This window comes from Microtus ochrogaster, unplaced genomic scaffold, assembly GCF_000317375.1.
Source record: "Microtus ochrogaster isolate Prairie Vole_2 unplaced genomic scaffold, MicOch1.0 UNK4, whole genome shotgun sequence".
Classification (NCBI taxonomy): domain Eukaryota; kingdom Metazoa; phylum Chordata; class Mammalia; order Rodentia; family Cricetidae; genus Microtus; species Microtus ochrogaster.
The window spans coordinates 12030747-12046628 of record NW_004949102.1 but is presented as its reverse complement, the minus strand read 5'-3'; the positions used below and the strand labels follow the sequence as shown (position 1 = coordinate 12046628).

The following is a 15882-nucleotide window of genomic DNA, read 5'->3' as shown; positions in this document are numbered from 1 at the left end:
AAATAAATAAATAAATAAAGGGGCTGAGCAGGTGGCAGGGGCTGTCTGATCCAGTCCTGAAGACCTGGGGTTTCCATAATCATCCTGTTCAACCATTTTCTGCTTTTTTCTTCACGCCTCCCTCAGTTCCTAGTGCTTCCGATCCTGCAGCCCATCAGGAACCCACCCAGCTTCCTCCAGCTTCCAAATGTGTCCCTGGCCTTGACTGTGCAGTAAATGCTCCGTTAAATTAGCTGGCCCTTGTGGGAAGCTCTGAACTCAGCCACATGGTCCCATCGAGCCTAGTGTCAAGGTCTTGCTGCAGCCTGCTTCCTTTCCTTTGTCATCTGAGTAAGGACCCGTGGCACTTCCCCTTCAGATACCTGGGTTAGCCAGCATCTCTGATGACAAGGTTGCAGGGCAGCACTTACAGACTGACTGTTTTGAGCGCTCAGGTATGCAGTGTATTAGGCAATAGTTTGGGGGTCTCCCTTGTGGGATTAGGGAATTCTCATTTTCTCACCTTTTTTCTATTTTGCCTCATCTGTTTGGTTTTAACCTAATTTCCCAGTACAAACACAGCCCGAGCAGATAAATGTTTTCCAGTTTCTTGGCTGCTTTTGATGACCTGCTAGTCTGGCGTATCTGGGAGCTCTCTGAGACACAGGAAGAGACCTGTCACCTCCCCGCACTTATGTCCACCCACTTTCAAGATACACTTGAGGGCTTCCCTCAAGGTGGAGTAGAGGTGGCCATGTGCCTGCCAGTCCCACAGGTCAGTCTCTTGTCTCTTCTAGCTGCCTTGTTCCCTGCTGCCCACCGGCCAAAGAGGTCCTTGTCATTGCCGTTGAATCCGATCCTGCAGACCTCCCTGGAGGATGTGCAACTCCTCTACGAGGTAAGCAGAGGGAAAGTCATCAACCCAAGTCACCCAAAGATATGCGTGCCCTCTCTTTCTCTGAGAAGAGGTCTGCCTGGGCCCGTGGAGTTGAGGCAGGGAATGGCCTAAACTCATTCCTGGAGGTGATAAGTAAGGGACTCCTGGGACCACTCTACCTTTTCCATGTGTCCTGACAGAAATGCCAGTGTTCAGAGTTTCAGTTCAGGCATAAGGAAAGGTAGGGTTTGTCCCATACCCATAGGTACCACAGTCACACCCAGGCACTGACTGGAAGGTCCCAAGCAAAAACTTTAGGCATCACACATCAGGAGTGTCCTGGCAAAGCCACACTGAGACCAAGGCACTGACACATCTCTGAGGCTTTGCCTGCTGTACAGAGATGCTGGCTCCACAAACTCACCTAAGTTTCAGGAAGCCTGTACTACCGGACAGGCTTCCTTCTTCCATTTATACCTGCTTCCCTGAGAGCCCACTCCTCAAAACCACCAGGTGCGTTTCTTGAGGTCTCTTGGTTCAGATCAGTGCCAGGAGCTTTAACTTCAAAGTCTGAACTTGAGTCATTGACCAAGAGTCTCTGACCCTGATTCTCAACTATTACAAGAAATTTAAGTGTGAGATCCCAAATTCCCTTCCAGCGTTGACGCTTATGACACAGTGAAGTCAGGGAGGAGATTTCAAACACTGCCCTGGGCAGCAAACTGCCATACATGGCCTCTACTAAGCCTTAAAAGTGGGATTCACAAATCAATGGTTCAGGAGACAGTAGTGTCATGGAGGGCAGAGGGACAACAGGGAGTGTCATGGGCAGCAGAGGAGGGCGGAGGGAAAGAAGGACATTTAGAATTTGGAGGCTTTCCATTCCTGGAGTATTTACTAGGTTCCTTGTGGAACAGGGCAGAGATGAAGATGATAGATATAGCCCCTATTCTTGCAAGCTGGTGAGATAGGACATCTCTGTATTCCAGTACCCCCAGCACAAGCCTCTGCATTCTTGAAATTCCCAGATTCTGGTTACAATTTTATCTGTGGTGGTCAGTTTATACTTCAGAAGACCTTTGGCGGGTAAGAGGGGAAAAAGAAGATGGGATCAGCCAACTAAATGACGGCATTGTAGTTGAGACCAGGCACGATGTCACATTTGCCCAAATCTGTCCTGCATATTTCTCATGCTGTTCCGATGGAGTACACACTGTAACTGGTCATTTTACAGAAAAGAAAGCTGAGGCCCAGAGGAGTTAAGAAGGAAGATCAGAGCTGGGCCCAGGTCCCTTGGATTCTACGCTCCTCTTATGGCTGCCTCTCTACATGTGACTAGTGACCCTCACTCTGTCCTTAACAATACCTGGCTTCATGGTTTTCCGTATCCCATTTTTCTCCACAGCTCTTGCTGGCTGAAATGGAGATCAGCCCAGACCTGAAGATCTCCATCAAGGATGAGGAACTAGCCTCCCTGAGGAAGGCCTTGAACTTCCACTCCATCTGCAATAATATAATCCCCAAGCACATCCCAGACATCCGCAGGCTGAGCGTCAACCTGGCCAACCACCCTGGAGTCCTCAAGAAAGAAGATTTTGAAAGGACAGCACTGACCCTGGCTTACACAGCCTACAGAACAGCTTTGTCTGAAGGGCATCAGAAGGACGTCTGGGCTCAGGCCCTCATTAGCCTTTTCCAGGCCCTGAGGCATGACTTGATGCGGTCCTTGGGTCCTGGAGTGTCTTCCTGAGAGCCTGGTGGCCCATACTAGGACCTTGAAGCATGGGCAGGCACACACAGTCTTCCAGGATATTCATCCTTTACTCTACTCACAGAGTCCATGAAGAAAGTTTGTACTGCCCACACAGAATAGCAAAGATAAATGAGTCATCCCAATAGTCTTTTGTTTCTTGTTGCTTCCTGACATATATCTCTGACCTATAAGATAATGTTATCTGAGCTAAAACAAAGGACTAGATTGAGCTTTCAAGATACCTCCAGAGGCCAACTGGTCTACCTGGTAATAAGCAGAAAACTAAGAAATACTTACCCACACACACAAGAGCAAGAACTGAGGATGGGGTCTAGACATGACAGGAAGATGGTGGACAGAATTTGTTGGTTCTAAGGGACCTGTGTTTAATGAATATTTCTGGCAGGTTCTATGATAAATATTTAAAAAGTAGAGATACATTCAAATAAACACACTGTTGTCTAAGGAGGATATACTTGGTTTTCCTCAAAGTCATGGAGAAGAATCAGTCAGAAAATCAGTAATGTGGTGACCTACATGGCTTGAAGGTAGTTATTCTGAGACAGGAGAAATAGGAAGGCCATGGAAGTGCTAATAGTCCATCCACACCCTGTCATTTGAAAATGGAAGCCAAGCTAAAGCACATAATGCCCTCTTAATGTAAGAGGTGGCACCACCATGCTTGTCTGTCCTAAAATACTATAGTATTGTCAGAGATTTTGGTGCTCCTGATAAAAACCACTTTCAGATGACAGATTGTCTACTTTCAAATGCTGAACTTCTAATTTTCAAAATATTGGGTCAATATCTATTATTTATATTAAATAATTACTGGTTGATACTTAAACTATACGTATGCAATGTCTTTGGCCCTTGTTTGATATTTAAATTATTTAGGACATTCTAACAAAGGAGGCGGACAGCTCTCAGGTCCCTTCTATTTATGAAATGACTGCAGCCATCTAAGGAGGCGGACAGCTCTCAGGTCCCTTCTATTTATGAAATGACTGCAGCCATCTAACAACTGTGTCTGTGGAGTCCCCGCTCCAGCTCACACACGAGATCCAGGGAAGCGCTGTCCATCCTGTGTGGGGTCCTGGGTTCTCCACTGTCCCTACACATCCAGGTCATTAAAGTCCACTTTTCATTGTTACCCATACACTTGCCCCTTCAGCTATCCTTCTTAAGTGGCCTGGCCCTAAACAAGCCAGACTTCTTAACATTCTGGGCTGAGGTCGTAGGCGGTGACCTGTGTTGGGGAGTGAAGCACCTGCGTTCTGGAAGGCTTTGCCCCAGCACAGAAATCTAGTTTCTTTCTCCTTTTGGGCTCCAGCTGGATTCTGGGGTCTATACTGCAGAAACTCTGATATTTAGTGCGGGCATCTGCTGGGTGACATTCTGGAAAAGGTATTTTACAATTGTCACTTAAGCACAATGAGTTTGAACTTCCCAAATCTTCTAGGTGAGTTTTGCCTGCATGTTCTAGCTGCATGATCTCTCTGCAGAAGACCTAAGGAGCCAGATGAAGGTGCCTCACTAGAACAAGCATGGCGTTTCATCTTCAAATTCACCTGCTCAGGCAGTAACCATTGGTCCTGCTCTTTCTCACCCGAGTATTCCCTTCCTAACTCCCAAACCATTTCTAACAGTGACTCTCTCCTTCTTCTTGCCTTTGCTCTCTTTCTGTGTGCATATGTGTGTGCATGCGCATGCGTGCAGTGCATGTATGTGCGTGTGGGGAGTGTGCACAGAGGCTAGAGGAGACAGTCAGCTGTCCCACTCTACCAGCCTCTGCTTTATTCCCTTGAGACAGGGTTTCTTACTGAACTTGGGCTAGGCTGGCTACCAGAAGCCCCAGTGATTGTCCTAATTGCTGGGGTTACTGGGGTTCATGGTCACATCTGGATTTTTACATGGGATGTTAGAGATTTGAACTCAAGTCTTCATCTCACCCAGCAAATATTCTTACCCATTGAGCCACCCCCCCAGCCCTGATACTGTTTTTGCTCATGCACATTACACGGTCTTTGATGTTCTGCTTGCCTCTTTCTATAATATAGTTGGCGTCTCTGGTGTTTCAACAGTTGGGTCCCGTTGTGAATATTTGGAGGGGGATAATGTCTCCAGCCTCTTCTAGTGGCCCCCTTCTCCTCCCTTTCAGTATTTCACCCCACCCATACGGCTTCCTTTGTTTCATTCAGCTATAACAAAGGACAGCATGCAGACATACTTGGATTTTGCAGAGATGAACCCGTAATCCGTGACCTACTCTGTGTAGTTTCCTGGATGTGAAGTGAGCAGGGGACCAGCAATATCTCAGTTCCTAGATACTGTGCAAAACTCTCAGAGTGCTTTGCTCCCGACCGGAGACTACACTAGATTCGTACTCAGGAGCTAGCGGAAGATTAGGTTGGCTGCCTACCATGTTGTAAGAGCAGCAATTTGTGGGGAGGGGAACTGGAGACAGGTGAGGAGGGAAAATATTTCAAGAAATGCTGAGATCAATAGTAATTCATTCACCCAACACACACACACACACACACACACACACACACACACAAATTAAAAGCATTTTATATTCATACATTGGAGCCTAAATTTACATGGCAATCAACGGCTGAAAAAAAAATGTGAAAAGGACATGACCTTTTCAAGATAAATGAAAACTCCATTTTCAAATTAACTGATTATTTAAATCATTTTTATTAAATTAATTTATATTTTCAGCCCTATCATAGTTTCTCCCTCCCTCCTCTCCTCCCAGTCCCTCCCCCTAGCCCCCACTATCCTCCCCCACTCCTTCTTTCTCTTCAGAAAAGAGCAGGCTTTCCCTGTAAATGTGCAAGCCATGGCATAGCAAGTTACAGTAAGCCTAGAAACCTCCTTTCCTATAAAGGCTGAGCTAGGAGATCTGGTAAGAGGAAGGGGTTCTAAAATCATGTTGCAGAGTCAGAGACAGCCCCTGCTCCCACCGTTTCCTAACTCCTGTCCCACAAGAGGACCAAGCTATACACCTGTAACATTTGCTGAATGCCTAGGTCAGTCCCACGGGAGCTCTCTGGTTGACGTTCAGTCTCTGGGAGCACCTGTGAACTCTGTTTAGCTGATTCTGTAGGTTTTCTTGTAGGACCCCTCTGGCTCCCCACATTTCTTCCTCCCCCTCTTCCACAGGACTCCCCGAGGTTCACCTGTTTGGCTGTGGAGCACTGCATCTGTTTCCATCCATTGCTAGGAGAAGCCTCTCTGATAATTGGCTTAGGCACCATTCTATGAGTATAGCAGAATCGTTTGGAATCATTTCGTTGACTTTTTTCCCCAGTCTTTTTTAGTTCTATCCCAGGTCTCTGGGCTGTCCAGCCTCTGGGTCCTGACCCTCCAGGCAGTGCCAGGGGTGGGTAACCTCTCATGGCATGGGTCTCAAGCTGAACCAACCATTGGTTGATCACTCCCATAATTCTGCACCACCTTTACCCTAGTACATCTTGTAGGCAGGGCAAACTGAAGGTCAGTAGTTACATGGCTGGGTTGGGGTCCAAATTCCTCCAGTGAAAGTCTTTCCTGGAGCAACTAGATGATGGTGATGATGATGATGATGATGATGATGATGATGATGATGATGATGATGATGATGATGATGATGATGATTGAGGTATATATTTTTCTCTGCTCCTCTCCCTTCCTCTCCCCTTCCCTTCTGCCCTATCCCATGGTCCCCATGCTCCCAATTTACTCAGGAGATCTTGTCTTTTTCTACTTCCCATGTACATTCGATCCATGTATGCCTCTCTTAGGGTCCTCTTTGTTGCCTAGGGAGTAACTAGATTCTCAAGCATCACTCTCGTCTGAATGAAGACAGATTAATTTTACACGCAAAAAGTTTTATAACATTGACTTCACTAATACATAAAATCAAATATTATGTTACTGTTCAACAAAATAAAACCTCCCCCAAATAATAGCCCCACACTTGGCTCAGTGAAGGACAGAGGCAACGGGGTAGAAACAGACCCTCCTGCTTTCTCCTCCTTCTTGCCCATCCTACACGCGTACGACAATCAGATTTACTCACAGAGCGCTTGCTGAGGAGACGAGCCTGACATGGCCACACTGTCCAGAAGCTTCCTGGGCAGCTGAGATGCACACAGCCATCTGTGTCTCTGGGGTCACAAGGACAAACCTGTCACAGCTGATGCTGTGTTGCTCAGTCACCTCACCTGAATCTAATGAAGGTGTCACATCTGGGATCATTCCGTCGAAGGCATGTCATCAGGAAAGCTAGTATGAAAGGAAATCCCAGCTAAATGACTTGGTAATGTCCCTATTCTCCCAGCCTGTCTTAATAGATTACATATCTTCCTTTCTTTGGGGTTAGCAAACACAACCTGAAACCTGCCACTGCAGCCTTGTTGACATTTCCAAACACCCATGTGTCTGCATGGTGCTTTCTTATTATTGGGGGGAGGGGGGTTGTAATGTGTAAGGCTCAGAAACAGGACCTCCTGCCCACTGGGCAAGTGCTCTGCTACCGAGCCACGTCAGCAGCCCTCACACCGATGTGAACGGCTTCCATCTTGATGAACTGGGACTCGATGACCTTTGAACAACTCTCTTCCCATTTCTCCCCACACCTTGGCCACTGCTCCACTTCCCATGAGAGTTTGACTACTTCAGCAGAGGGGGGGGCTCACACCTGTATTCTCAACATTTGGGAGACTGCTGCAGGAGGATCCCCATGAGCTGGAGGTCAACCTGGGCCACATAGTAAATTCCAAGCTATCCTGGCCTAGAGAGTGAGACTGTCTCCAAAAGACAAAATACATAGTTTGAGAGTTTGACTACTTTAGGTGCCTTCTTCACATGGAATCTATCCAATACGCCTTAGCACTATATTGGAAAGCACTGTCTTCATATGGGCAACTGATAGGCCAGGGGAACTCCTAGCCCTAACATGCAACTTGCCTTGCTTCATTTTAGTCAACAGATTTCACCTATGGTGTATTACAGTTGGCCCAATGGCGTTACTAAACTCACTGGAATCTTTGTCACCTCAGATTATGTCATGGAGGAATTTGAAGCGGCTCCTGGGTTTGACAGATGCTGATTTCTACAGCTGTTTATTATTATCCAATCCCTCTCATCTCTGTAACCAAAACATCACAAGCATGTGGTCGTGTTTATTCTGCATTCCCAAACCGTCCCAAATATGAGGCAAGGATGCAGATGATGATCTAGCCCGTCTTGGACATGCAGGTAGAGATGACTCATCATAGCCCGCGCTACGATAGCTGGATGAGTTCAAAGATCTGTCAGTAGTTTCTCTGACCCTGAAAATCAAGGAGAACGGGTTTGGTTGGGCCACTTCTCTGGGCGCTCTACTTTCAGTCCAGGGATCACTTCAGGAGCTTAGGCTGCAGAGTTTAGAGGTGACCTGGGCTCGCAAGCCACAGCTCTGCAGCCCAGGTCAAGGTGATCTGACCAAAACCATCTTGTAGGAGATATTAGGGTCTTCCCTTTCTCTTTCTTGTCTTATTTCAAATCTACATGTCCTTTCTGAAAAGGAAAGGAAAAGCGGCTAACCATTTCTCCAGATCTGTAAGCAGGAGAAATTCTGGATCTAACTATTGATGAGCCTTGTCCCCATCGCCAGCATGGGCCTGTGTTCTGTTTCTGCCCTGTGTTTTCATCAAGGAAGACTGCCTGCTTCCTTTCTTTGGTAAAGAGCCTCAGAGAGTTTCATAAATACCCACTCCAACTGTCATCTAGTCTTTTCCAGAGCAGAGAGGAGCCGCCCCCTCCCTTCCCACTCAGCCCAGGGTCTTTCTTCCAGGCCAGTTCTTCCTGCTGGCTCTGACCTTTCTATCCCCTAAGTGTCCAAGAAGCAAACTTTGCCTGAGGGGAACTCTTAATACTGTTCAGTCCAGAATTAATGTCCATATTCTCCCGCCACCAAAAGTGTTGTCTTCCCGGGGTGGCGAGCGAGTGATTCTCCCAGGAAAACCGGGTCCCATGCTCAGAAACAGTGCAGCGGTGCTTGGGGAGGTGGGATTATGCGCGGGGTGCTGCTGACCAACATCCAACCCCTAGGATGTTTGAGAAATGGAAAAACAAGCTTCGGAAGCCGCCTGGGTTCTGCCAAATCAGCAGGCCCCTGCTGTGACCAATCGAGGGCTGCCTTCAGATGCAACGTTGGCTCATTCTTTTCAACTTGCCGGTAGGCTTTGAGGAATGGGCGGAACGACGGCCCCTGAGCCTGCTTCCCATTGGTGCAGGAAAGTTAAAGGTGGGCCTCCAGCAGGTCTTAGGACTCTAACAAAAAGGAATGTCTTGGAGATTCTTCATGCCTGCTTTGGAAAGCCAGACTCCAGGAAAGCTCTAAGTAGGAGCCCAATTTGAAGGAAAGACATCCAAGCAGAGCTAAGGTGTCAGATCCTGGGAGACAGCGCTCCCCTCACCCTTCCCCAATCTGAGGTCTGCACGTGCCTCAGACTCAAACCGGTGCTTGCTTTAAGGCAAGGGGCTACCAGATTTTTTACCAACAGTCAGCCAAGTTGGAGGGAAAACAACAACTGCCCCCAAAGAGGTCACCAGCAAGAAGAAAAGCAACTGTTTTTATTTTTTGAAGCCTTCAATGGTTCTTCACAGCTGATCAGCAGCCACAAGCACGTTGCTTGTGAGGGCTTTTGCTGACACCTAGAATGGAGCCACCCTCTCGTTAACCACAGAGGGAGAACCCACCGCCCCCCCGGCACAGAATCCTTTTCCAGCTCCTTTTCGATGGCCAGAACACTATGCTGCTCAATCCTACCTAAGGGAGCCCAGCTTTATGTGGAAACTGGGTACAGCCACCCTGCTTTTCTGCTCCCACGACCAAAGAGGACTGACCCTTGGAAGCCAGGGAAGGTGTAAGACGTCTTCTCGGATTGGGAGCGGTGCATAAAGTGGAGCAGAGGAGAAAGCCAGCCGTCCAGGTCTCTGTGGAGGACTCAGTCCAGACAGGTCCACCATGGGCTTGCTGCAGGGCCTTCTCCAAGCAAGAAAGCTGCTATTGGTCATCTGTGTGCCGTTGCTGCTGCTGCCTCTGCCCACCATCTACCCCACCAGTGTAAGTAGCAGCCTGCCTACCCCTGCCAGGGCATCAGAGGGAGTCCGGGAGCAGAGGAGGTCTGGGAGTGTTTGTGGGGCACCCCAAAATGACTTCATTATGATTGAAATCGTCTTCACTTGGATGAACTTGCCATACTTCTCCACCAAAGTACTTCCTTCCTTAAAACTACCGTTTCCACCCCCCTGTCTCAAGAAAAGCCCCCCAATTCTGGCCTCCAACGAGGGGGAGGCCATAGCTGAAATGACTGTCTTGTTGCAAAAAAGCGCAGGAGATGTGGTTGAACCCACAGAAAGGACAGGCCAGGGAGCCCCTATTTCTCAACCTGTGGCTATTATTATGTGACACCAATTAGAGACACAGAAAGTCCTTCACTAACTATCCAGAAGGGGTGGAGCTGGGAGGGAGCCTGTCTCCGACCACCAGATATGAAAATGGCCATCCTGAACCTGCTATGCAAACTTTTGGGAAGGGGGTATTGAAATTGGAAGCACAGGTTAGTCTGTTACTCTGGTCCTCAGACTATCTGGAAGCTTCTGTGTTTTCCTTTTTGTCAAAAAAAAAACAAAAAAAACAAAAAACTAAAACAACAAGAAAACTTTGCAAGCCCCAAAACTCCAGCCCATGGCCTAATTTTAAAGCCTGAGTTTGGAAGCAAAGGCGCTGAAACTGTTCAATCAGTCTCTTGGACCTTCGCGGTCTCCTTTCCCTTACTCCCCTCTCTCTCCTCACATGTCTGGTGTGCAGCGGTGTGTGGGGCGGGGAGCAGGTAGCCCACCTCCAAGCTGGCACGGGGAGCAGGTAGCCCACCTCCAAGCTGGCACTGTCCTTGAGACTTTAGAAAAGAATAAGCCAAGGCAGGTTAACTAAAGGAATCTCTCCCACACTGTTCTCAGGGGAACTGGGTAACCAAGATGAAATTTAACAAGTTGAACAGAAGGGATTATCATGGTCTTGTTAAACGCAAGCTGACTTAAATCTTCAGCAAACTAAATACTTCAGCCTGCCAAGAAGGCATCAACTAACTCTGGTCTGGGATTAGCAGACAGTGATTGCCAATGACATTTTTTTTTTTCTGGGCTGTGTAACAGTTAATTTTCTGCTTTGTCTAACTGATTGTTTTGAGTTTTCTTTTCATGGTATTTTTCTCCCAATGTCAGGTTAGTTTAAGGAAATGCCCTCTTCTACTGAGCAGTATTAGGAAGCCCTGCCTGCCCACCTCCTCGCTCCCCCACCCTCTTGACAGCCTTCATCCTTGGGGACCTTACCTAGTGCCCACAGGAGGCACAAACTAGGGGCACCATGCCAGTTATATCTCCCGGCTACCTTCCACCCCTTGCATGCAACTCTGAGACTCCGATATTAAAATCCTTAGAATTCCTAGACGGAATCTCTTGTTCTAGGCTGCCCTTGAGCGAGGCGGCCGAGCATCTGGGCAGTAGCCCTTAGCTTGCAATCTGCTGGTTCTTGCAAGTGATGAGCCATAGCCACATTTTAGGGGGCGTCAAAATGATTTTTCCTCTCTCCTTACCCAATTCTTTAAAGTCTGGACTCTATGATGTTACAGAAGAGGGTATGGCTGGGGATGTGGCTGTGTGGTGCAGCAGTTGCTTGGCATGCAAAAGGCCCTAGACTTGCTCTCCAGCAGAGAACCACCAAAAGGGACATTCGTCTGAACACTTCGGTGTCCCTAGTGGAAGCTGCACCCCAGTCTCTCAAAAGAGATTTTTCAAAGTGCCCCTCAGTCACTGGCGACAGCAGAGGGACAGACTTCAAGTCCCTTCTAGTAGGGCTTGTGTGAGATATAACTGAGGGGTGTTGAAGGGTGAACTTCCTGGAGAGGAAACCCAAGTTAAGGTAGAAAACTGACTTTATAGGGAAAAGGCGCTTTGAAGACTTCCCCATTTATTGTCTGTTTGGTTGTTCTGTTTCTTTGTTGGGTTCTGGTTCTGTTCTGTTCTGGACAGTGTCTTGCCATGTAACCCAGGCTAGCCTCGAGCTCACAATCTTTCTCCTATGCTCAGCTTCTGTTCTGATTTTAGGAGGGAACGAAAAGAAACAAGCACTACCCATTAAAGGCATTCCTGATCTGAATGTTCATGTGGGGCCTGGGGGTTCCAGAGCAACCCACACACACACACACACACACACACACACATAAACCCAATAAGATAAGAGAGACCTGTTAGCCGACTAAATTTATCCATGTCCCAGAGTCTGGTCAGATGTGGGGAACTCTATGGAGTCCCAGGGGTATCTAACTCCACAGTCACCTAAAGGTGGAGAGGGCAGGGAAATGGCAGAAGGAAGCTGGTGTGGATTCTGGGGGCAAACTAAGGAGAAACAGACACAATGTCCTCTAGAGGTGTCTTCCATCCTTCTACTCTAAAGGAAGCTAGACGAAAATGACCGTGGGTTACTCTATTCTCAACTCTGCAGGGGACAAGAGATCTATCAACGTCTCATTATGCTATTTACAGCAGAAAAGTTATCTTAACCTACCTAACTCTTCCCTGTTCCAATCCAATGGTGCATAGCAGAAAGAAAATTAGTCTATTTCTCTCTCTCTCTCTCTCTCTCTCTCTCTCTCTCTCTCTCTCTCTCTCTTTCTCTTTCTCTCTCTCCTTTTCTCACTTAAATCGGGGCCCTGTAAAGGTTGCCCCAGTGAGGGACAGACAACATTCTGCCCCATTATCCTAACCTGGACTTAAAACCCTTCCTCTTGTCTCTCTGCCACAAAGAGGAAACGTGGGCTAGAGCATCATGTCTACAGTGAGGAGGCCGTTTCTCTAAACTGCATCCTTTCCAAAAAGTATCACTTCTAGCATGTTATCAGCAATTCTGAAAGCTGTACCTCTTATCTCATCCTTTGTCCTTAGAGGAAAATTCTGTGGTTGTTACAGTCAACAGTGGGCTCACTTCCCCTTCCTAACCCCAGCCTGCCATAATCCATGGCTATCCGGTGGGAGCAAGGTCCCTTCCACCAAAGCCAGCTATCGCTGATCCCGGAACGGAGCAAGATTTGTCAGGTTCCTTGTTGGGCAGGCAGACTGGGCTGGATCATACCTGCATCCTATGCAAACATTAAGGGAGTCATAGCTGGCTTGGGTCTCTGTATAATTGTCCTCTGTGGGCACTTTGGAATGTTGCAATTATTAAGATCTTGGAAAGTGACGCCCCAAGAGTGAACCTCCTAACCTTCCTCAGGACCACTCCTTGGCACCAATCACACAATCAGCCCTGCTGGTAGCCAAGGCTAGAAACAGTGGTGTTTTTACCAAGTTGTGTTATCTACCCTCTGTACGCTTTGCTTGCACAGTGTGGTTTTTGGTGAGTTGAGGAGAATACTGGTAAATTTCCAGATTTTCCTACCCTGCCATCTCCCATCTCCTGCAGATGGTTCTATCCCCTCTACAGAAGGATATTTCTGTGGCAGCAGGCCGTGGGCGTGACCTCCAGGGACAATGAGAACATTTCGGGATTGTCATAACAAGGGAGGGTCTACTGATGGCTAAGTGGGAAGAGGCAAATGATGGTACCGGGCTCAGTGCACCCATGGGAAAGCCCAAGAGCAAAGAATGAGCCCACCTCAAGTGTCATTAGAGCCAAGGCTGAGAAAAGATGTGTCTGTTCTCCTTCCTCCAAAATGAGCCTCGGTCTAGGGATTGCTGCCTGTCTGTACCCACCCACAGTCAACACCAGACGCCTCCCAGAGAAAAGATCCCCCACTCACTGCTAGTACATGGTACAAGCTCAGGCTGAGAATTGAAGGGAAAAATAGTCAATAGTTCTTGCCTAGCAATTCGTTGAAGTAATTACATCTAAGTCAGATGTCGTGGCAGGCCTCTAGTCGTGGAAGCTGACTCAGGAGGACCACTTGAACCCATGAGTCTGAAACCAGCCTGGCAGCATAGCTAAACCCTTTCCCTCAAAAAAAAAAAAACAAAAACAAAAACAAAACAAAACAAAAAAAACAAAAAAAACCTTACCTAATCAAATTGCTTGAAAAAATATTTTTAAAACAAGGGGACTTAACTTTACTTACTTTTAAGATAGTAAAGAGAATTTATATTTCAAGAGAATTTGGGGGGGGGGAGTGGGGAGGTTCAAGACAGGGTTTCTCCATGTAACTTTTGGAGCCTGTCCTGGAAATAGCTCTTGTAGACCAGGCTGGCCTCGAACTCACAGAGATCTGCTTGCCTCTGCCTCCCGAGTGCTAAGATTAAAAGTGTGTGCCACCACCGCCCAGCTTCAAGGGAAATGTTTAATGTAACATCAGTATGTAAATACAATGAAGCTGGAGTCAGGGATGGACTCAAGGCCTTGCTGGTCTCCCTAGGAGAGTCCTGAGGTAGAAGTTCTCCCCAGAGGCAATGAGAACACAGTACGGAAGCCACCTTGTGTGTTATCTTTAAATTTCATTTCTTACCAAACCACTTCGTTTCAGTGGGTACATAACAGATGCCCCAAAAAATCTTCACAGAAGGTAGACCTGGATTAAAGGTTAGGATGGCTCACCCCAGACCCCAGATGTGAACCAATCAGACACACACTGATCTATCTTCCACTACCCCTCCAGTAGCTAAACAACTTGATCCAATATGCACCAATTAAAGCTTTGAACTCCATCTCTACTGTTTGTGAACTTGACCCAAATGCTGCACTCAGAATCAATCATCACTCTCTGTGGCTTTAAGAATCATCAGAGCTAGGACTCTATCAAATTCCAGGCTGCATATGGATACGAGAGCCAACCACACGCACAGCGCGGGTCCTTCCCGTGGGATCTAAGTTGTCTATTGTCTTGGCCCTGGGTCTCATCGGGAGTCTCCATGGCTACAGTGACTGTCCCAGTGACTAAGCACCTCTTTCCTCCCCTTCCAGGAGGCCGCGTGTGCTTACGTGTTGCTTGTGACCGCCGTGTACTGGGTGTCCGAGGCGGTGCCTCTTGGAGCAGCAGCCCTCGTACCCGCCTTCCTCTACCCGTTCTTCGGAGTTCTCCGATCCAGTGAGGTTAGACCACTTATGACCCAACCCTGTGTTCAGGTCTGCGGGACCAGCGAAGGAGGCCTTCAGATGACAGGAGACAGGCGCTGATGGGAGGGGCCGTCCTTACGCAGGGGAAGAGCTCCCGGGCGCCGGGCTTTGCATCTCCTGATCCAGACACTGAATTTTTCCCCTTCTTCCTTCCATCTTCATTTACCCCCTTCAAAGCGCTCAAAACTTGTTGCTTTGAAGCCTTCCCTGACCAAACACAGCCCATTGTTCCTTACATGTGAAGTTTTTGGTTTTGGTTTTTTTATTTGTTTTTAAGACAGGGTCTCATCCTCTAGCCCCGATTGGCTTGGAACTAATTACATAGACCCGTCTGACCTGGAACGCATAGAGCTCCACCTGTTCCTGGCTCCCAAGAGCTAGAGTTAAAGGCATGTGCCATCATGGCTTTGAGGAACTCTACGGTTTGTGCCTATAGGAGACAGGGACTGATCTTTATCAGTGTCTTGTGTGCCCTTCGGACTGCAGTCACACAGACAGGAAGCAGGGCCCCCATCTGCTGGGCTCACAGGAAGAAGGGACTGAGCTGTTGACAGGGATTTACTATGTGTCTCTGTGCCCTGGCTCCCTTCTTCTCCCTTTCTAAGACAAAAGCACCCATTTCTGGTCCATCCTCCCCAACTCCAGACCACTGTGCGATCTCTTCTCCTGAGCGGCCCCTCTGTTCACTTTACAGTGTTCAGCAAAGCTCCCACCACAACTGCTGCTGGTAACAACTCAGGATATGACCAAATTTCAGGGCAAAGCATACCTTTTTTTTAAAAGATTTATTTATTTACTATGTATACAATATTCTGCTTGCATGTACACCTGCAGGCCAGAAGAGGGCACCAGATCTCATTACAGATGGTTGTAAGCCACCATGTGGTTGCTGGGAATTGAACTCAGGACCTCTGGAAGAGCATTCAGTGCTCTTAAACTCTGAGCTATCCCTCAGCCCCCTGTTTTAAAAAAAATGAAAACAGCCTGCAGGATGGGAGCCAGGTAAATAGTGTGCCTCCTTCGTTATCTGACTCTATCAGGGCAGTGGTTCTCAATCTATGGGTCGTGACCCCCTTGGGGTTGAATGGCCCTTTCACAAGGGTTACATGTCAGATATCCTGCATGTCAGATATT

General features: G+C 47.8%; 2 protein-coding genes across 3 annotated transcripts in view; both read left to right on the top strand.

The window, feature by feature from the left end:
- Fam180a (family with sequence similarity 180 member A) overlaps nt 1-3406 on the top strand; it is a 14657-nt gene extending 11251 nt beyond the window's left edge. The window contains exons 2-3 of the mRNA XM_005365824.3: nt 777-877; nt 2262-3406. Coding sequence (XP_005365881.1) covers nt 777-877; nt 2262-2606 — 446 coding nt within the window. The 3' untranslated portion in view covers nt 2607-3406. The remainder of the gene's footprint in view (nt 1-776; nt 878-2261) is intronic.
- Nucleotides 3407-8951: 5545 nt separating this feature from the next.
- Nucleotides 8952-15882, top strand: part of Slc13a4 (solute carrier family 13 member 4) — a 39859-nt gene continuing 32928 nt past the window's right edge. For both annotated transcript variants that reach the window (XM_005365823.3, XM_026788598.1), the window contains exons 1-2: nt 8952-9711; nt 14596-14724. In XM_005365823.3, the coding sequence (XP_005365880.1) occupies nt 9613-9711; nt 14596-14724 (228 nt within the window). In that variant the 5' untranslated portion in view covers nt 8952-9612. The remainder of the gene's footprint in view (nt 9712-14595; nt 14725-15882) is intronic.